This window comes from Myripristis murdjan, chromosome 3, assembly GCF_902150065.1.
Source record: "Myripristis murdjan chromosome 3, fMyrMur1.1, whole genome shotgun sequence".
In the NCBI taxonomy this organism is placed as follows: domain Eukaryota; kingdom Metazoa; phylum Chordata; class Actinopteri; order Holocentriformes; family Holocentridae; genus Myripristis; species Myripristis murdjan.
In genome coordinates, this window is record NC_043982.1 from 39415188 (window position 1) to 39438701 (window position 23514).

A 23514-nucleotide genomic window follows, 5' to 3' on the forward strand; every position below is an offset into this window, starting at 1 on the left:
TGCATGCAGGAAAAAAAAAAAAAGAAAAAGCACGACACCTTTCTCCACATGAGATTCAGACACATTTTTTCTCACACATCAAAGCTTCTAAATCAAGAGTCCCTGAGCTCGAAACGTGAATCACATTGTATAAGTTGTGAAGAAAGACGGAAGTTTAAGTTTTGCTACTGATAATTACAACTTCTAGAAAGAAAAAAAAAACCTGAAATAGCAAAAAAAAAAAAAAAAACAAGACTATTTAAGATTTAAAAGTCAAATCAGCTTCCACTCCCCGTTCTTTTTCAGTTAAAATTGATTTGTTAGTCTGTTCACGTTCATATACGCCCATTATTCTGCTCCTTTCCATGCTGCTGATCTATTTCCCACCTTTGCCACTGGTCTCCACTGTTAGGCGACTGTAACATATCATAGCCTGGCTGATATGCCCACAAAGCTCTCCAGCAGAAGAGGGAGGACAGCCGTTCAGTCTTTCAGCTCTGACAGTAGAAGACGGAGAGCTTCAGTAGAGAAACTGCATCAAACACCGAGGGCTTTAACTGAGCACTGGGCCACCTGCACTCTCACTCTCCTTCACACACACACACACACACACACATCCCACAGCAGGCAGGGGTCTCCAAGGTTAGCATTAAGGCCTGGTGAAGCCAGTGAGAAGGAACTGGCATTATTCCCACCATACACACACACACACACACACACACTTCTATTAAAGAGAAGCGACTCGGGGGTTTTCACCTGCGCATCACACTTGATCACAGCAAGAACATGGAGAAGCAAAAAGAGACAGAGAGAGAGAGAGAGAGAGAGGAAGAGCGAAAGAGAGAGAGAGTCCAGGTGGCAAAACAGAGTAAAGGAAACACAGGGCTAGGATGCATTAAATCCAAATTAAATAATTGATGGTGCTAGGTGAGACATTATTAAACATCGATACACCATTGCTACATTAATAGTGACACCTCAGTGTTACCGCCTTCACATCACACCACGGTGGAAACGATTGTTGGTGAATGTGTGTCATGCCGTAGTTTCTTAAAGTGTAATACAAAAGGTAAAATCATATTTCCATGCTGTTTCTTTTTTTCACTAAGTGGATGTTGACACCACACGGGTGTACATGAAGGGTTTATTTCAAACAAATCAATAACAGCAACGCATACAGAGCTGAGAGCTATATACTGTCAACCGCATCATGTGATAACTTCAGATGTGATCTTCAAATTTTCCTATTTAAACATATCAGTGAAAAGATGATTTTCTGTCTTTCTTTCTTTCTTACTATCCCCAAATTTTTCATTTCCTCTTAATGCATCTATCAGATAGGTGCCATTTGCTTTTGACAGCACACCGGATAGATCAGTGATTCACAGGGTTTGAGGAAATGCACGCAAATTCTGCGGAACTCACTCATCTTTAGTACACAAATGTATTTGAAATGATATTGGGGGAACATAAATCTAAAAAAAAAAATAAACATTTGTATACTTGTTGCTGATATATGACTGACAGAGGAGGGCCGAAATGAACTGAAAAAGATATTATATGGCATGGTTTTGTTGTAAGGCTTAAGTAAATACAGGCTACAGTATGCCTATTTTGTTTGACTTTGATTTCCATTACATTTGATGAAAATGTCAAGGCAGGCTGGAGCAGGCTGTGCCACGGAGAGCCGCTTGACAAGTAAGAATAAGTTGTTGTTGTTTTTTTTGTTTTTTTCCTCTAGAAACAATATTCCACCATCATTTTATCATCACTGATAAGCAGAAGTGGTTGCAATATTGCTGAAGCATCTCAATTTATCATGTTTTCTTGCAGTTACTGTTGATTTTTTTTTTTTCTTTTTTCTTTTGTGAAACGTGCTCCGTCCACTCCAATATCTCCGTCTTAAAGCTCTGGTGCTATGTGATGATATGACGCTGCAGGGACAAACATGGCCGCTGATGGAAAAGACTTAGCCGCTCCACTAAATCTGGGCATCGTAATGTATTTCCTTGTGCCTTATTAAAACATTAGGTGCTGAATACTATTTGCTTTATTTGTCTTTTTTTTTTTTTTTTTTTTTTTTTTTTTTTTTTTTTTTTTGAATATCACACACTGGATGTAAATACTTCTGAAGTTGCTGAAACGCCACAAGCTGTACTCATCAGATTCAAAGTGCTTGAGTCAAAAGAGAGAGAGAGAGAGAGAGGGAGAGAGAGAGAGAGAGAGAGAAACTTCCAGCATTAAAATTCAGAAGATAATTACATCCGCTACACCCCCACCCTGTTGAGAAAGTGTTATGTTTAATAGTCTCTATAAAGAAAATAGGTTTTTATCTCGCTCTCATTTTCATTAATTCCTAATTGGGGTGGGGGGTTGTCTGTTATTATTTCTTAGATTAAAATAAACATAGCCCGTCCCATGTTCAAACCCATCACACTACACGGGCATGATAAGGACTTCATGCCTCTGTGAATAAATAAACAATTTCGTCTCCACTGGTGGAATTAAGTTGCTTACAGCCTTAAGCTAAGCCACTCTGATTTTATATGATATTTATTTATATTTTTTTTTTCTCTCAAAAGACTTAAAAGCACATCCCCGCATTTGCAAATGAAGTTCACCAATTTTTTTTGACCTGCTTTATATGTATATCTTTAATTAGTGTCTTGTTTAGCTTAAACCGACTGATTATCGCATAGTCGTGACCTAATTACGGCGCACGCTTCTTAACGCTGGCGTGGCGCCCCGAGGAGTGAGCGAAAGTTACCTTTAAAAAAACTTGTGTAATCATTAGCAACGAGCCTCCCTTAATCCTACTAAACATACACTTTATCTAGCCCCGGCCGGCCTGTGTTTGCTGGAGAATGAGAGGGGAGGGGTATGGTTGTCTCTGACGTTGTTTATTAAAGACTTTTATTAATCGCTGTGGTTAAAACAAGTCCGTCCCCACGCACCGAGTCTTTATTCACTTTCCACAGGGATCTAGGCTGCTAACCTGCAAATACAAATTGGTAAAGCAATGGTTGGTTGGTGTCCTCTAGAGTATATTGAGCTCTGCATGACCTAGTGCAAATAGTAGCAGCTACACAGCACTGTTAGGCAGTTGTTGTTTTTTTTATGTATCTGTTGTTGCCCTAACTACACAGTTAGTTTTAACTGTGTAGTTTACAGTTAGAAAGGCTGGCAAATGAAACTGCCTTTGTGGCACATACCTGAATGTGCATTTATGAAAGGCCTCTTCTTTAAAGTCGGGGTGTGTGCGTGTCTGTGTGCGTACGTGTGAGTGTGTATGTGTGTGTGAGCGTGCATGTGTGAAAAGGATCCTGTATAAGCAGACCTCTCTATGAGGGTGTTTGATGGGTATTTCAACAAAGGCGTTAAGTATCTGAGTTATGATGCAGAATGTGTGCCTCTGATTCGCTTTTTGTTTTTTTTTTTATTCCCTTTTGAAGAGAGATTTGATAAACCCCACACACCAACACGCACACATGCACACACCATCTATACACTTTCAATAGTTCTTAGTGTAGAGAAATAGGATTGCTGATCCACTAAATAACACTGAATTGTGTCTATCAAAAGAGGAGAACTAATACCCAAGCGTATGTCAGCAGATAAATTTTAGATCCCTTTGTCCACAGACTGACCAAAAAATACAAGTGCTTTTCACTCATCGTTTTGTACTAATGGTTTTTCTTACCTGAGGATGGTGAGGAGGGGTGTGGGCTGTCATCCTGGATGCTACCAGTCTGGGAGTGCCCTCCGCCGGCCCCGCTCTCCTCCGTCACATTAGATGACCCGGGGGTGGTGGAACGACTGATGGACTGGGACTCTGGGTCGCTGGCTGATCCACGGCGCTCCTCCAAGCCCTGCTGCTGGAGGCTTTCCTCCATTCCTCTCCTGTCTTTGCTGTGGATTCTGGAGTGGACGACCATTTGGTGGTAGGTCCTGAAGACCCGGCCGCAGTCAGGACACTCTGTAGGCTTGTCCTTCAAGTTGGCGAGGCCATAATCGAGGCCGGGGCTTCCTAATCCGGCCAGGCCTCCAGCAGCTCCAGCGCCGCCGTGATGAGAGATGAAGTCACGGTGACTGTCATAACCTCCTCCATCCTCCTTCAAGGACATCATGGCACCACTGGCAGCCTTGGATCCCTGCAGGGCCTCGGACAGCTGCTTCTGCTTGGAACTCTCAGTGGAAGCCATCAAGGAATAGTCATGTTTCTCTTTAGAGAAAGAGGCCATGACCCCAGCACCAGCACTTCCACCACCAGCCATCTCATCTTCCTGCCCATGGGACATATGGTGCTGCTGTTGCTGTTGCTCCTTGGGCATGAAAGCTCGGTCCATAGCCATGCCACGAGCCATAATCTGCCAGGCCTGGTAGCTGTTCAGGGGATCCATCTCTGCCACTTTGGCGGCTGCCTGAAGGCGCTCCATGCAGCTGGATTTGAGGGGTGGCACTAGATTGAGGCAACCCAAGAGAGAGCGCTTCTCATTCTCACCCAGCCCATGGCCCATGCCTGCAGCCATGGGTCCAAGTAGCTTCCCCAACATTTCCTTCTCCTTCATGGCTATCCCTGCTTTAGCCAACATCTGGTGCTGCTCGCTCAGGCCCTGTTTGTCTGGTGAGAGGAAGCCTCCCTGCAGACAGGAGATGTAGCGGGAATAGAGATTGGCATGAGCCTCCTGGGCCAGGCTACTCATGCTGTTGACGGCAGCCAGGTCCTGCTCACTGGGTTGGGGTGGCTTGCTCTTGATGGCCAATTTGTTGAGATGCACCTTCATGTGGTTCTTGAGGAACCAGGGTTCCTTGAAGCGGCGGCCACAGATTTGGCAGCAATGCTCAAAGGAGTCCTTGTGCTTGCGCATATGGCCCTTGAGAAACCAGGCTTGGCTGAAAACCTGGCCGCACACCTCACATCGGAACTCATTGGCCATCTTTTCTCCACTGGCGCCACCAGCACCTGTGCCCTGTGTGGTTTCGGCTGTGATGTGGGCCTTCTCCACATGACTTATCAGCTCCTCCTCCTGCGAAGCAGCAAACTCGCACAGAGTGCATTTGTAGGGCTTGTGGAGGATACGAATGTGGCGGTCCAACTCCTCACGTTTCTTGAACTTCCCTTTGCAAAAGGTGCAGCGGAAGCCTGTGGCTGTGTTGAGGGACTGTTCATCCTGGGTGCCACCTGGCTTGGGTGAAGAAGAGGGCTGGGACAAGGAGTCGGGAGTGCCGAGGCCTGAAGGGGTGAGGAGGCCACAGGCGGAGCCTGGCTGCTGCTGCTGATGGGGGTTGGTGCTGCTGTTGAGGCTCAAAGGGGGCTGGTGTAAGGCTTGGGCTGTCTGGAGAAGACCTCCACTGCCTCTCATCTGCTTGTCCCTCAGGATGGCCCTCTCCTCTAGCTCATGCAACAGCCTGTTTTCTTCCCGGACACGACCACGCCCCTTACCCAGGTTCCCCAGCTTGTGGGTGCGGAGGTGGATCTTTAAGTTGCCCTTCTGGGCTGCTCGGTGGTCACAGTAGGGACACTTGAAGGGTTTCTCTCCTGTGTGTGTGCGCATGTGCAATGACAGGATGCTGTTAAAACGGAAACGTTTGCCACACAGCGGGCAGGGATACTTTCTGTTCTTGCGGGCATCATCTTCTATATCATTCATCTGGGACATGATGCCCAGGTTCTGGCCATTGAGGAACTGCTGCAGGTCGACACGCCCGTTCAACCCACTTAGTGCCCCCGCGTCAATGTCTCGGTTGAGCTGATTGGCTAATAGGGCCATCTGGCTGCTAATAGGTTGGCTGGCCAGGGCTGCGTGATGGGTCTTCTCGTCTAGAGGAGTGGCAGCCTTTTCTTCGGGGATCTGTTGGGGGCGGTGTAGGTCAGGAAAGGCGTGTCCTAGCTGGGCAGTGAGCTGGTGGAGCTTTTGGCTGATGGGGTAGCGGCCATTTAACACCGCACTGCTCAGATGGGCGTCAGCGTCAGGCACTGCTGACGACACACCAAGGCACAAACTTGAGTCCTCCATCCTGTAACAGAAAAAAGAAAGGGGGAAACAAAGACAGAGAGTTATTGTATGCAACCTTAAAAAATAATACTGTGACAGAATTAGTGGTGCATCTAAAAGGAATATACCATGATGGGTGTGTGCTATAGTTACAATACAAATACAACACAGTTTTTGCACATGCTCAGGAAAGATGTTTATTTCATTTAGTGAAACAACACTCATGCTGTATCAGTGAGTACAAGAAAATAAAATCTCCTGTTTTTGATTCACAGAGTGCTATGTGAATTGTCAGCGCTGAGGGCCTGGAGAAAAAACTGACTCCTCACAACTTTCTGAAATGTAACACCATTTTGGATGGAATAATTACTCCGTAAACAGAGTGAGCGGTGTATAATTAAGCTACTTGTGCCCATCCTATCAGAATTCCTCCAATTACACGCCTTAATGAAACGGAGCAACGGCATTGTCGTGAAGCCACCGCAATACTACAATTATGATATTAACAATAGCACTTAAAACCAAGGGGTTACTCCAGTAAACACAACAGTCTTATCTTGGTGCTGCGACACTTGTCTTGGCGTAATATTCCATTAAAGAGCCACACTACATTTGATGTGAATCACTTTGCTCTCCTTCTGCTTCATTCTATTCCCCGCACTCTCTCTCTCTCTCTGTGACTCTCTCTACCTCACTCTTTTATGGTTTCCAAGATAGAGAAAACAACAGTTGGTCGTATTGAAAGGGTTCCCAATGCATCAGAAGTCTATAAACCATGAATAAATGTGTACAACAGGCGAGCACACCCTCAGTCTAAAAGGAATAAGCAAGTAGTGGCTACTTTGGTCCTTGTTTTTGTAATGCTACGGCTCCATAACAAAGGACAATGGTGTAATCTTGGATTGCCATGCGCCTGAAATGTGTCTCAATTTCCAGTGAGCATTTTGTACTGTCACTAAACCTGTTTTCATTTCATATCTGTAACCTTGATGAATAAATAAAAAAAGAATAATATTGGTTTTAATGCATATCCATCTGCTCTCCAGATGGAGGGGTATAAACATCTATCTGCACACTTCCTCCGGCTGCTGGCAGGGGTCAAACCCTCAGAAACAATAACCATGGTTATGCTTTGGTCAACAAAATATTGTATAATATCTCATTAAGCTGATTAGTATGCTGCCTGGTAACAGTGGCAGCCACTGTGCTATAACGCATGATTATAATCATCAAAAATCCTTTCAGGGTGAGGCAGTCTAAAGCGCTAGCATTAGGTGAGTTCGCTTTCTAAGGGGGAGTGTGACCGGTTCAGGAAGCTTATGCACCCAATGTGGCAGTGACGGATGTGCACAAATGTAAAGTACACACTTTAAAGGGATCAAGGACAAAGACAACAGCTTTTGTCAGACTGTCTTTCTCTTTGAATTTTTCTTTGTCTCCTTAAGACTGCCCCTGTCTTTCCCTCTCTCTAACTGTGTTTCTAAAAGAGACTCTAAATTGTGCTTTGGTTAATTTGTTTTCTGATTCATTTGAATATTTTTTTTCTCCTCGCTCTCTCTCTCTCTCTCTCTCTCTCTCTCTCTCTCTCTCTCTCTCTCGCTCTCCCATCAGTAGGAGGTCAGTAGACATAAGGGCTGCCTGTTCTTTTAGCCACTGGCCCCTCCAACACACTGTTGATGGTGGATTCTTATCTCGCAGACATGAATTAGACACTGTGACCGGCTTCCACTTCTGTTTAAAGGAATGTGACGCTTGTGGGCTGCCCTTTGAATTCTTCTTATTTCTCCGCGCAAGTATCATAAAGCAATTCAATTGAATTCACGAAGAACATAATGGACATGCTATGTTCCGTGGGTCTATGTGTAAGAGCTCGACATGCCACTGTCAGAGCCTACTTAAATTTATGACAGATCATATGAGCTTGTTCTCATGTGACTTGGCTCGCGCTGTGCTCCTCCATGATATAAAACATTTTGAAAGCCTACTAGTAAAAAGCTGATATTGAAATAGAAAAAAATATATGTACATTTATTGTGAGACTAATATTGTGAGAATAGCAGGGGGAGATAAAACTTTGTTAGACTGCTTAAAACGACTCAGGTCTTAAATTATATTTATGTGACACCCCAGCTTCCATCAGCAAGCGTGCCTATATCGGAGGAGACCTTATTTGAATGGGCCCTTTTTACAGAGGCGGCTGCCTTTTGGAATAGAAATCTGTGATTTAAACTAGGCTGATGAGCTGTTGCTCATTTAGGGAGATAGCAGCTTGCCCTTTTCTTCAATTTGATTTCTGCCTTTATCTTTAACATATAACAAAGGCAGATAGACAATGGAATAATGTGAAATGAACTGACGAATCCAGTTTGTGTTTTTTTTTTTTTTTTTATAACGTATCCTGGCTGACGAGCGTATGCAAATGAGGCACATTAATATGCTTGCCTTGCTCCCGAGTCATTTTATATTTTTTCCCCTGATTAAAAAGGACATTTCTTATGTGACATCCCCCCTCCGCTCATATCAACACACACATGCAAGGGAATTTGAGGGCGTGTACAAGTAGACACACACACACACATACACACACACATGCACAGGCAAAGGCACACACTCACATTCACACAGCCCTTGGACTATAGACGACAATTCAATATGTGAATGCCCTCTAAAAGACACGGTGAGCGTGGCGCAGCTCAACCAGCACTATCAAACGGCTGTCCACAACAATCACTTCAACCACCACTTCTATTCTGACACAGTCCTACCAGTCGCTGTTACAAAGTCTGTGCAAAACACCACATCAAATGCAAAAACCCCAGCTCCTCACAGTAAAACGGAACAGTATCACGATTACCGAAAATCAAAGGTTCAAGTTTGCCATTCTTACCATTTGCGTTACATAAGTAGGTTTCATACCACTTTGTCTCTCACTGCCTCTCACATTGTTCTGCAGCTTTTTAGAGTACGTTACAAACACCACACACTCGGTAGCATTATGCCGCTATCTATTTCGTGTTACCCTAACTTGTAAAACCTTATCACTGCCTGGCGTGTACAGCAATGCTGCCTCATTAAAAACTATTGGCTCATCCGATGCCTGTACAACCACAAAGACTTCCTTTAGCATTTTCTCACAGAGGTTCAGTTGTTGTCTTTACAGTTTGTGGTTTAATATTCAGCAAAGCACCACATGCACCCTCACATACACCAAATTATACACACACACACACACACACACACACACACACACACACTCGTACACACAACCTGATTTCACTTGGTTTCTCTTAATGCATTTTCTTCTCTTTTTCTCTTCAAGCCTCGGCTTAATTATGAGTGGTATCTGTGACACAATGGAAGTGTATTTCAGTCAGAATTTGAATGTGCTCAGTTCATTTCTGTCTTATCAATATTAGCATGCATCATAAATGCATAAGGGATTTATATGTGCTCCTCTATAATTGTAACTGTATAAATTATAGAAGTATATAAAAGACAGTTTTGACATTAGGAACAGGATACCCTATTACAAATTCATGCTGAAATTAACAATTTCAAACTAATTCAACCTCAGAATATAATACCTCTTAAATCTATGACTGGATCTGCACCGGGCCCCTTGAGTTTTGTCATAAAACTTTCTCTGACATTTGAGACAAGACCGCATATAAAAAAAAAAAAAAACACTACAGGATCGAAAAGCCATTAGTTGGACTTTACTTTGTTATTTTGGCATGTATCGACACAAAACCCATCGACTAATCACAATGCAATACCTCATTAAGTCCTAATGAACAAATTCATTGCATTAAACAAATCAATCATTATTCACAATGTGCTGAATTCCATCATATTTGCACCAAATCATTAATGAGCCGGATGGGGGAGAAACAGCAATCTGACGTCGAAAGGAGAATGCGAGTGTTTACCATATGTTACATACACTGAGAGATGAATGCTAAATATTTACTGATTACACAACCAGCAGAGACATTCTGCTCCAATCAAAATCAGTAAGTATGGTAAGACTGTTTTCAGCGCACAAACAAGGCTTTCTAGTTTCAAAGATCATTTATCTCCGCTTAAAAGTTAGAGTCAGTGCTTAGCAAGGTACAACAAACCAAATATGAGTTTCTCTCTGGCTCGTGTTTAGTCTCTATTGCAGGTGGTCTTTGCAACGAGTCTAATTAATCCAATAAAAAAGCTGGCTTGTTTTCCTTCCTCTCTCTCTCTCTCTCTCTCTCTCTCTCTCTCTCTCTCTCCCTCTCTCACTCGCTCGCTCGCTCTTTGACTTCACTGCATTATTACTTTCTGTAATGAGGCGAAAACACTCTGAACCGCACATGGAAGACAGTCACACAAACCCCTGCCAGTTTCAATCCGAACTCCATCCCATGCCTACAGCTTCTTGATCAAAACTCATAACTCGACACAATCAAAAAGATATGAAGCTTCAAACACGGATGCTTTAGTTTTAAAAGGGGGGAAAAAAGAAGCAAAGAATAAAACAAACTAAACAAAACAAAACATAACAGACCCGGAAGCATGACCAAAATCAGATCTTGGCCATGCTTTCCCTACTGCATATCCTGCTGTATATTTTAAAGGTGCACTACGCAAAACTCCCCACGGTCAATTGAAGTGAGGCCCATTCCAACTTTTGTGACTTCTGTGTTTTTTTTTTTTTTTAATTATCATTATTATTTCATTTTAATTCCACATGGTTCAGTCCTCACTTCAAATGACACTCAGCAATTTTGCATAATGCTCCTTTAAATATGGTAATAATAAAAGGGGTTAGGGGTGGAGGTCTGACAATTATACTAGGAAAAAATTTAATTAAATTAAAAAAAATACTATTACTACTACCACTACTACTATGACTACTACCACTAATAATAATAATAATAATAATAATAATAATAATAATAATGAAGTGGATTCTGTGTCACCATACCAACATTTTAACTGGCAGGTGTGTCATCTTCTAAATGCAAAATTGGCAAAACAACAGATATCATCATTCTTTTTTTTTTTTTTTTTTTTTTTTACTACAAACAAGGTCCTTCAAACTCACGAAACAAAACAAAAAAACCCAAAACATTAGAGTATCCATTTTTATGAACATCCGCCCCACCCTTCTTGAAAGCAGAGAAAATAACAGAGGAGGAGGAAGGATTTTATGCGACTCAATAGATCAGTGACAAATGTGAATGAACAGAGCCTGTGCCTCTCTCTCTCTCTCTCTCTCTCTCTCTCTCCCTCGCACAATATGTCATTGAGGGCTGTTTAAGAGGCCTTGTCAACAGGTAGTTCAACTTTCAGCTCATCCCCGCCGATCAGTGGGAGCCCCCCTGACGAAAAGAAAGGAAAGACACAGGGAGAGAGAGAGCGAGGGACAGAGAGCGAGAGAGAGAAAAATGTTGTGGGTCTTTTTATCCGTCCGTCGCTCTGACAGCCTTGCAGGGGATGCCATGGGAGGAAGATCAATGCGGGACAAGCGGATTCCCACAGTTCATTGTTCTGGGCCGGCCAAATCATCTTCCCAAGACGGCCGGGAGCTCAAAGCTTCCCTTTATGATAACCATCCCTGGTATTATTCCCACTATGATGATGATGACCCGCAGATGTCTCTGTCCGTGTGTGTGCGTGTGTGTGTGTGTGTGTGTGTGTGTGTACATCTGTGAGTGCCTCTCCCCTCCTGAGTGTGCTACAATAGTGGTCACAGCGGTGTGGACAGACCCCTGCAGCAGTGAATAAAGCAGAGCGATGAGCACAGGATTAATAGCGCGGAGCATTTGTTAAGCAGTCTCTGTTTACTGAGGTACAGTACAGTGACAGGAGCCAAGGAGAGGGGACCGAAAATATTAAAAAGAAAAAATAAAAAATATGATAACTGACATGATAATGATAGTGGAGGAGCCTAATCACACATCAAGCCTGCATCTATCCCGCATTAATACAGCAGATACTGCGGCGGATTCTTTGGTGAGACTGAATAGGCGCTGACATGAGGGTTAGGCAAAAATATCAGAGCCCAAGTTTTATTAAAAATCAGATGCAAGGAGGAATCAAAGTGTCCCATCACTGCAAAAAAAAAAAAAAAGAAGATATAATGATACAGATATATTTATATGTGTAGATCTTTATCTAGACTGATATTAATGTTCATGGCAGCTGTCATGAACATTAATGATTATTTATGACAGTCATTTGCTCAGTTATGTCACTTTCCCTGCAAAGCTGACATGACCTGGGATGTCTCTGTCATGACAATATCACAACTGTCATAAGTGGTCTTTTACGTCACTTTGAATGAAAAGTTGGTGTTTGGCATATCATGATGATTATCGTTATCATAAGCGTGACACAGCGGGTTTGGTAGTGTTGTAGCACCTGACCTGGAGGACCTGACGCTCAACTCTGATGTTGGAGCCAGTGACTCCAAAACAGCAACACAAATTGTTGTTGTGCAAACATCGCACTGACAGTAAATGCTGTATGTGGCTGATTCTGGCGTTACCCGTTAGGCCCAAGGTGACTGCAAAACGAATTCTGCCCTCTCGCTCCACTATAGTCGTATAATCTGGACTCTTCATGAAGGTGTTATTAAATGTCATTAAACCGGTGAAGACCCTGTAACCAGACCACTTATGTCAAGTGTCATGGCCTGGTCAAAGGTCACGTTGTCATGACAGGGACATGCCAGGCAATGTCCGCTTTGCAGGAAAAGTGACCTAATTGTCCAAATTACACTTTATGAGAACAGTCGTGAATATTCATTTATGTTTATGACATGGCATTGACAGTGTTATGTCAGTCTTGGGAACACCCCTTCAAATAAAGTGTTGAATCAAGTGTCATTATATGATACTAGTGGACTAATCTGCCTTAATAGTGTTTTTTTTTTTTTTTTTTTCAACATATTGATACTTAATCCCAGAAGTATTCCTGAAACAAGTGAAACTGCTTTGGAAAAAAAAAAAAAAAAATCTCATCCCACTGGCAGATTTTTTTTTTTCACTTTTAAGAAAAAATAAAAGACCTTTCAAACCAAATATGAGGCTAAATGACTTGTTAATAATGTGGAGACTGTTGCAGTGGTGATGGTCTGAATGCTTTTTTTTTTTTTTTTTTTTTTTTTTTTTTTGAGAGGTTTTTCCACACTGACAAGAATAAAAGTCTGAGGCCAGCGTGAATTACCTGACCTGAAAACAGTCAAGGCTATTGGGTATCAGCTTAAAATATCAGCTATCCGCACCTTGAATGCAGACATGTCAGTTTCAACCTTCAAAAACTCAGACTCGTCGAAGCTTAATTATCTTGAATGAATGGTCACTGGATAGTCTGCTGTGCCTTCTGGCAGCTGAGAGGCAAATCTGAAATCTGAGTTGGTGATGGCAAAATTTAAAACTCTCAAATCCTCTCGGTAGTTTATGCTCATGGTGCTGGTTCCATGCACAACTGTGAGTTTTTTTTTTATTTATTTATCTGCATCTGTTCACTGCAAAAAAAAAAAAAAAATCTCATCCCATCTTAGCAAGCCAGTCTTAAAATCTTGCTTTTCTTAAAACGAGTGAAACAAATCTACATGTGAGATGAGATAATCTCTGATTCTAATGCAGTTTCACTTTTTTCAGGATTTTTTTTTTTTTTTTTTTTTTTTTTCTGGGAGCAAGTGTAAATATGTTGAAACAAGGCAGAAGAAGGCAGATCAGCCCACTAGGATCAATAAAGTGTCACTTGATTCAAGGAAATTATGGAAACAACTTCATCAGCTTTAGAAAAAAAAGTGGGATTTTTAAGATTTTAAGACTCAGTATGACTTGCATAGATGAAGATTTTTTTGCAGGTTCATGACTTTCATCTGATTCTTTGATATTTCTTAACCACCACAGACTAATGATTACGTGGGATCCTGAACACCAAGATGCCTAATGTCAGTTTAAGTTCAAAAAGAGCCTTAAAACACAAGATCGCTGCAGAGTTCACTATAATCTTTAGTTCATAACATTAAAATAAAAACTTGTGAGAGTGGAATGTAATGTGGTTTGGGCTACTGTACTGTATCTGCGATCGAGCTCCTCTTCCTGTCAAATCAGTCAGAAAACCAGGCCACCAGTGCTTGTGTGTGTGTGTGTGTGTGTGTGTGTCAGACAACAAACATTGCAGTCTACAGCAATCACGCTTGGTTAGCCTGCGGGTAGAAAGAGGCCAGAGAGACAATGACCACAGTGTATCTGTCACAGCTTACATCACCTGCCCTCCCTCTGCACTGCATGTGAATGCTGCTAACACACACACAGGCACACACACACACTCTCACACACACACACGTACATGTGAATAGGTCACATCATTATGGGACAGCGCTCCCTGTAAGTCCCTTGTAGGAAGACAGCAGTGATGACATGCGAGATTCAGACAAGCTTTTGTGTTTTTTTTTTTATCACACCCCGCCCCCCATCCTGCAAGTGAGTCATGCTCTCAAATCACATTCTCACATGCACACACAGACACACACAGACACACACACGAATGCCAGTGCATAAATCACCGCAACAGTGGAACTTCTACCTGTGTTGTGCATGTTGGCAAACTGGAGCCTCGCCAGTTGCACTAAAACAAAGTCAAGTTCAATCTTGCTCTGTTTCTCAGGCGGCGACGGTGAGCGAGAGACACAGAGAAAAAGAGGGAGAGAGAGAGAGGGAGGGAGGAAGTAGCTGAATGTCAATACGGCCTAAATAACAGAATATCAGAAATAATTGCTGTTTTCTTCCGCTCATGCTGGGCCCGTTCTGGTGGAGTTTTGCATAATGACTACAATCTTGGGGGGGTTGGTGTGTGCGTGTGAGTGTGAATGTGTGTGTGTGTGTGTGTGTGTGTGCGTGTGTGTGTGTGTGTGAGTGTGTGTGTATATGGGGTGGGGGGGGGTGGGGGGGGGGGTGGAGGTAATAGCGGTGGAGGGTGGCGAGGGGAAGGAGGGGTGTTGTTGTGACAGGTGCTGGAATCAAATCGGGGAGGCATGGGAGACAAAGGTTCAATTTACTAAGAGGAGCCTTTAATTGTTGCACAGCTAATTAAGAGAAGAAGGATCTTTTTTACACTCCTGACTGTTTACCGCTCTGTGTATGCATACATTGGGAGGTAAATTGTGCCTCCAAGCCAAGTCAGAGCCACCGCCTATGTAAAAGAGTTATAGAGCATGATGTGTATGTGTGCGCGAGTGTGTGTGTGATGTGTGTGTGTTTCATGTGTGTTTAGGGGAGAAAAACATAAGGATGCCACCTCAACATACTATCTTTTCACAGCTCCACTGCTGTCGGGAGTTTGGGACTTTCTTTTTCTTTTTTTTTCTTTTTTTTTTTTCTCCACCAAAACAAAAGTCTATGGCTAATTAGCAGCGCTCATTACAGGAAGCGAGTCAGGTAATTATTTTACATCACGCTGCCGATAATTGAATGATTCTTCAATGTCTGAATGTCTGTTTGAAAGTATCTCTTTTTCTTTGCCGTCTTTTTTCCCTTTACCCCCTTCTCTCTCTTTGTCTTTGAGCGAGATAAGAGCGAGGCTGGATACAGGTACTGCTGCCATATGCTCTTGAATGAAAAAGCACTTCTGTCGAAGCAAATGGGATTTTTAAATATTGAAACTGCCGCATGTCTTTTTAATATGGCCATGTTAAATCTCTCTTTATTCCATCACTTTGATAAACTCCCTCTTTCTATCTCTCCCTCTCCCTCTCTCTCTCTTTTCTCACTTTCTGTGTCTCTCCTTTCGGTTAATCTGAAGAGTTTGAAGGGAACTTTAGCTCTGTGAGAAGTACTTAAAGTTGTTATGCAACTGTGCTGTGCCTTTCTTCTTTTTTTTTTTTTTTTTTTTTTTTTTTTTAAAGCAGCACACATCCTGTTTAAGAAAGCAAACTAATCTTATCAAAGCCATCAGGAAGCCGAGACTTGAGTGGAAATGCTCGCGATTCTCTGCATATGTTACAATATCTCTTAGTGGCCTTAACCGCTATTGTTCTGACTCACTTTGAGCATATGAGTGGGAAAGAAGAACAAAAAGGCAAAAACAAACAAAAAAAAAAAAACACATCACCGTCCTCTATCTCTTCTTTCTCTCCTCACGCTTCAAAGACAGACATACAACTAGCTAATGCGGCACTTAATATAAAAGGAAAGAAAAAGGAAGAAGAGAGAGGGGGGGGGGGGCATTATCTACTTTAAGGCCAGAGTGTATTTATTACAGACTAATTGTAGCAGAGGAAGTGCTTTAGCAGGGTGTGCTCTCAGGAGAAAGGGCGGAGGGCCTCCGGGACATAAGAGAGCATGTTTATCTATCAGACTTTATCAGAAAAACACCGTGGCAACTGCTCTTAAGATCAGAGAGAGAGAGAGAGAGAGAGAGAGGGAAGGAGGGGGGGAGCTAAGGGATGAAAAGGTCTGCATGGAGGAAATACAAGAGAGAAAGATGGGGGAAAGAAAGAGAAAGAACGAGAAAGAGAGAGAGAAAGAGAGAGAGAGATGCCAGCGAGGCGGCGTTTGCGTCAATGCCAACGCCTCAGCGAAACACGGCTGTGATTAAAGCAGGAGCGAGAAGTTGGGGGAAACCTCAGAGGACTTTTTTTTTTTTTTTTTTTTTTTTTTCTCCCCCGTAGGCCTCTCTGTGAACCGGACTGCAGAACACACACACACACATGTACACACACACACACACACACACACACACAAAAGGACAACAAGAGTACAAAAAGGTCAGAAAGGGGCATCTTCACGTAGTTCCAAAACCTAAATCCCAAAGCTGGTCCGTCATGTGTGTGTTTTTTTTTTTTTTTTTTTTTTTTTTTTTTTTTTGTGAGTGTGTGTCGGTCTTTGAAGGTATCCTCTGGCCGCGTCCCAGGATTCCTTGCGTCTGTCTGCACCAGATCGAGGCTGAGCTCGGCGCTCCCTGGCCGGCCAACAGCACATTTCTCTCATTCTTCTCTGCCCCGTCTGACCTTCAGCATCATCACTGACTTATCTGCCACAACAAAGGCTACAGTGCACACACTCATTAAAAAGATCCACCGCGCACACACACACACACACACACACACACACACACACACACACACACACATAGAGAGAGAAAAACACATACTTGTGTACATGAATTTGTGGCTCAGAGACTATATGCATGTGTGTGTGTGTGTGTGTGTATGCTGTGGCAGGGGGCTAAGTTCATTAAGGTAGGGAATGTTTTTTAATGAAAAATGACCTCTCTGTAGTGCACTGAATGAACTTCTCCCCCAAGACACGACGCACACACACACACACACACACACTCACACACACGCCTCGTTCATACTTACACAACACTAAGACTCTCCTTTAACCATCCCTTCACAATGCCAAGTAACGCCGCACTCCTCTTCTCACACACACACACACACACACACACACACACACACGTGCACTTGTGCCCATGCTTGCTCATAAACACGCATGCAAGACACATGCCGTCACTTGGATATGATGTTTACGTTGCCATGGCATCTCGCAGTAAATATTTTCTTCAAGAGGAATCGCTGCAATGAGCAATTTAATCACAGGTCCTAACCTCTTTACATTGTGCTGATGGGAGGCCCTGTGTGACAGTTGTAATGATATAGCGGCCGCGTTGTTAGCCGAATACACCGAAATATGTAAAATGAGCACATCAAAATGCTCGGCGGTGAGGAGAGGCTCGCCGCTTTCCATCTGATTAGGTGCTAAACTCAAAGAAATGCATTAATAAAATCACCATCGTGGTTGGGGCGGCGGGCGGCGGGCCGCGGGGACGGGTCATTTCAGCCGATGAGAGGCGCACCGCCACAGTCATTACGCCAAGCGGTTGCTAAGCGTTGCTAGGACCTGTCAGCTGATGTGTTTATGATAGAAATATCTTGACATTTACAGCAGGAGCTTTGTGGAAATGTCTGACGATGGCGGCGGCGGCGGCGGCGGCGGCGGCGGCGGCGGCGGCGGCGGCGGCCCGAGACCGGCTTTAGCTGTGGCTAGCTAGCCGACTCGCCACTAACTGGCTGTGTGTCGTCTGTCACTTGACGGAGCAACTGAAGAGGCTGCATCAATTTCATGTCCCCTTCCACACACACACACACACACACACAAAATGCATCCCCACCCGCAACATCCCAGGGCCAGTCTGGACCTCATGGAGGGGAAGCTGTGTGTGTGTGTGTGTGTGTGTGTGTGTGTGTGTGTGTGGCAGGGTTGACTGGTTGGTTCTAATCTGTGTGCCCTCTGCCGTCTCCCATCACCACACACCCTTCTCCTCAGCCCCCCACCCCCCACCCTCCCCCACCCCAAGCACCCACCCCACCATTCGACCCCCCTCCCCCTCCCCCTCCCAACCTCCTCCTCCCGCCTCTCTTCCTCCCCATCCCTCTCCATATTTTCTCTCCCTGCATCTGATTAAGTTAACAATGTGGTGTTATTTGCATGCTGATTTCGCAGGTCTCCCCCCCACCCCGCTCCACCCCACCCCGCCTCTCTCTCTCTCTCTCTCTGCCTCTCTCTCCCCGTGTGCCTCTCTCTCCTCGATTCCCTGACAAACAAGAGAGGCAGGATCAGAGTAATGTGATAGCACAGCAGCCAGCCAACGCAATCTGCCTCAAAGACCAGGTGTGCGCAATCCACCTCCCTCTTAATTCCTGCCCCCATCATTTCTCTTGTTTTTATTCCTGTTATTTTCCCCCCCTCCCCTAGTTCTTCCTCTTCTTCCTCTCCTCTCATCTATCCCTGGTGTGTTTATAAGGTTGTATTATAATCAAATCTGGAGCGAGGGAGGCCTGTCTTTTTTTATTAATTATAGGCCGCAGCTGATGCGAATGTATTCCGAAAGCATCTTCAAAATAGGTCGGCGGTACAGTTTGCTATTCTTATCACATTTAAATGTCAACACGGTGCAAAGCCCTACAAATTAGTTCAGGCAGGCTTCAACCCCCATTTAACATTTAAAGCGCCATTCTGTAGGGCTCAAAGAGCGATTTAAATCAGTTTACACACACGCACACACACCCATATGCGGAGATAGAGCTTCGTCTTTCAAACTTCTCATTTCAACACAGACATTTAACTGCCAACCTTTGCCTGGGAGAATTCAGTGCACCGCTGAGAGGGAAAAAGGGGGGAGAAAAAAAAAGAGGGGATGAGAGAACAAAAAAAAAAGAGATATAAAGCAACAGAAACAATGCATTAGCTTTCATGAATAATAAATCTGGCTGTCGTTCCGTGCGAGAGAGATCCAGGTTTTGAGCATCTCTGCATAAATCCACCGTCCGAATGAATAAATCAGAACGGGGGGACGTTTTCTTGAGCTCCAGCCTATAGCTGGTAAATAATAACAATGATATGAAACACATCTGTTTATATGCAATGCCAGCTAACCCCTGTAGAGCAGAGCAGGACAATAGCAGCCCAGCACTGTTGTTCTACATATTGGTGGCTCGGCATATCAAATAGAGTTTACCAATCTTACGCGCACACGCACACACACACACACACACGCATGCAAACACAGATCTATTGATGCAAACAAACAAAATCAACCAATAGTAATCACGTACAATCCATCATAAAACAGTCTGCATTGGTATCCTCGACAAAGCACAGCTGCATTATCCTTCGTTCAATAGGAAATCTGACATGTCTCGTTATGAATTAAAAGCTTGACGCATTGGACGTGACAGATGGGAAGAAAAAAAATTAGGGAAATGTATTATTACAAAAGTCGGCCATTACCAAATGGGAAAAAATGATCTCTAACCCTCTCTGAATGGAATCGAACTTTACAAGAGCACCTGTTGAGTTTGAGCGGCGTGACCAAGAGCATGATGAATATCGGAAAATTAAAAAACTTTTACTTTTCTTTGTTTTGGAGAAAAATGAGGAGTGCATTCACGCCCGGCACGGTCAGAGGAGTTTATTTAAATTCTGGGGTGTTTGCTTCTTCCGTTCAGTTCATTTGTCTCTAACTGAGACCGATGCCGTTTAAACTCAGGCAGCACCAAAGACCCACGCTAGCGTTTTGCCATGAAGCCGCCTGAAGTTTGAACGGGACACTCACAAATCAAAATAAATAAATCAATAAATGAATATGTTCACCTGAGAAACGTCAGTAGTTCTTCTAAAAACTAAAAAGCGATTGCGAGAACGAGGCTTTTGAAAATTAATGTTTGCACGTAAGATGGCCTTGTGTCAGACGTGTCTTTGTTCCCAGATGTACGGCGGCCCATTGTTACGTGGCCTTTTCTCTTTTCCGTAGCATATCAGCCAAAATGTCTCGTCACAGCCATCAGCAAGCAACAAGGAACAGCAAGATTGCATGAAATAATAACTATAATTTCGCTGATTTATCGCAGGTAACGCGGGGCCATTTTTCAACAGTTAGAGGGAGATCTTGATGTCGTGGGACGTCGTGTACACACAGCGAGCTTCATTCACTCTCAACACGTTAATGGAAATGTAATCTTTACAAACAGATTCTGTATAGACTCTGTAGGCAGGGGCAGGGTTGTGGGCGTCGGGAAGTGTTTTCCGGTTTCCACCTGCAGTCCGAGTGATTTCATGCAGGTAAACGGTCCATACAGAGAGTACAGACGTCTGTGTGTCGTGTAGAGACTCATGTAAAAAGAAAGAAGCGAAAATGGAAACTGAAACAGAAACGGAAGAGGGCAGCCGGGAGCTACGCCTCCAAAAACTGGGGCTGCCGGCCGTCGTCGTGCTCTGACGTTCGTGGAAATGTACCTGGTTTGCATTGGACAATTACAACTTTTCAAGTTTGCTTACAATTTGCGTAAAAAAAGAAGAAAAAAAAAACTGAATGGAAACACAGCAACTGAGATGTCTGAAAATGGATCGGCCTTCTCCCAAGAGAACTGCGGTGAGGTTCATTAGGAGTGAGAGTGTAATTCAAACCAACTACAGGAAACCACCCCAAAACACAAGGGATTATGGGTAGAGGCAGACGGATGTTGTCTTCGAATAGCCAGCAATTTCTCAATCCTGGAAATCCGAATAAAATAAAGTTTGCGCCTCCGACCGGTGTGAACACCACGGGTTGTGAGAACCAATAACCAGACTTTTATTCATAAGTTGTTTGCCTGAAATGCACGACAGCGTGATTCTCAATGTATGGAATAAAAAAAAAAAATTCAACTTTTCCATCACGGTTTGGAGCAAAAAAGAAAACAGACTTCAGGTGTCATGAGTCCTTAAAAATGATTGAGTTTGATGTAAGCACATTCAAACCAGAGGATACAGTGAACACATCTGACTTTACTGCCTCTGAATCCAGCTGCCCTCAAGAGCATTGTGTGATGAGCATGCACACACACACACACACACACACACACACACACACACACACACACTCCTACACACACACACAAGCCCCAGCCCCTGCAGTTAAGAGGGGATATGGGAGCGTAAAGGGGGTTACGTTTGGCCCTGGGGAGGTGTTGGCCCTGTCAAGCTGTTTCACGCCATCGAGATGCAGGATCAACTACAAGCCTGAGAGTCACACACACACACACACACACACACACACACACATGCAGCCCCGGAGCAGTAGGCTTGTTATGAGACTTGCTTTGCCTCGTTACACTACTGACCCCGGTTGCTCCGATGAGTGTATGAATGTCTGGGAGCGAGAAAGTCAAGCAAACAAAACAGACGCACCGAGCACAGATCCCGTTCAGACTGAGGAGCGCTGTGCTCTCCCCTACGAGGCCTACAGGGATCACTGGGATTTTTAAGAAGCGTCATTTTTTTTTCTTCCCCCAGTACATCAGCTCACTTTAGCTCACTCCCTTATTGAGTTCAGTCAATGGTCTGTGTGCGTGTGTGTGTGTGTGTGTGATTGTTGGGAAGTGGGGGGTCGAGGGGAGATTAGGTTGTAATTAGAGTTGTTTTTTCATCCAAATGACTTCAACCAGTACTATTTTGCCAAGAGATACTCAGATATACTCAGTAGCTGCTTCCCAGCTACTACACTGTGCTGTGAGTGCATTTTATATTAGAAAAAATTTTTAAAAAAAGCTGCAAAAATAAATAAATAAAAAAAAAATCCACACCTCAACAAGTTAAAATCTTGTCATTTTCCAGCTGCTAGATTAACTCCATTTGTTTTCATTGTGAATCAACTTGTTTCCAGATTTTTTCTTCAGTCAAGCGTCATTTTCTTGATGCTAGTGGGCTGATCTGCTTTATTCTGCCTTGTTTCAACAGATTTATACTGGTTCCCAGAAAGACTCCTGAAACAAGTGCAAGACAAGACTGAATATGAGACTAAATGACTTAGGATGAGCGTTTCTTGCAGCGCATGCACACTTTCTTGTTAGTCTATATATGAGTTTGCCTCATTAATTTGTTAGTTATTTCATTAGCTGGTAATTAAAAGTGTGTCTATTGTTACTTTGTGAGTGATTCAATCTAATATGAGAGCAGGAGCCGGTGTCTACGGGTTTTGGAGGAGTGAGTCAGTTATTTAGCGAGTTAGTTATGAGTTAGTCTACGGTTACGCTATATCCAAGTTATTATAGGTTAGTTAGCCTAATGTGAGAACAAGAGCCAGTGTCGGGGTCACACAGAGACTCCAGTATCACCTTACATTTGCCCTATTACATCAGCATAAGTAACTGAATCCTAAGAGCTAACTAGCTTATGAGAGACCCAATCCCTCCGCCCGGCTCTCCTCCACCTCTGGGCCTGGGCACGACTCGCTCTCTCCCATCCAGCTCAACGCAGAATGCTCTATGGGTGTGCCTAATGCGAACGCGCTGAAATGTCAAAGCGTTATATATCCTTTTACGCGCAGAGCGGCCCCTAAGGGTTTAATTGACTATGCTGTAAAGTGAGTTTGAGAGCCGCGAGAGAGCGGGATGAAGATGAATATGTTTCATTAGAGGGCAAACAGAGCCTGATGGCTTCAATTGGCATTGAGAGAGGAGGAAGAGTCTAATATAGATGAAAAATACATTTGTCCATGCACGATAAAGCGTACAGGCGTAGCTGTCCACTCCCTGCCTAATCACCTTTACTGAACTTGCCGGGGTAGCGATTCACATTCAACACGAGCGTGCGCCTCCTTCCTCTTCCCTTTTTTCCCTCTCTCCTTGATAACCGCTGTCTCTCTCCGAGCCAAACATGGAAGGAACGAGCTTCCAAACGACTGCCTGGCGACTTCAAATATTCATCAAACGGAGAACAGAGGAGAAGACAGAGAAAGGAGAAGGAGGCCCCACCACTATCCCGCGGTCTTCGTTTACCAATTATCCTGAGTACCTGCTGACAGGTAGGTTGTCACAGTGTCTGCCTAGCCACCCGACTCCCCTCGTCTTCCCCCCTTCAACATCCCATCACTTCCCATCCCGCTCCGATCCTGCCTGCCTTCACCGCTCGCTGCGGAGAGGAAGCTCCTCGCCCCTCCAGGCGTACAGGGGAGACAAGAGGAAAGAAGAAGGAGTCGGAGGAGGAGGAGAAGACAGAGGAGAGTC

General features: G+C 43.8%; 1 protein-coding gene across 1 annotated transcript in view; it reads right to left on the bottom strand.

The window, feature by feature from the left end:
- Positions 1-23514, bottom strand: part of znf536 (zinc finger protein 536) — a 180537-nt gene that overhangs the window by 98229 nt on the left and 58794 nt on the right. Inside the window, exon 3 of the mRNA XM_030048719.1 lies at positions 3680-5997. Coding sequence (XP_029904579.1) covers positions 3680-5997 — 2318 coding nt within the window. The remainder of the gene's footprint in view (positions 1-3679; positions 5998-23514) is intronic.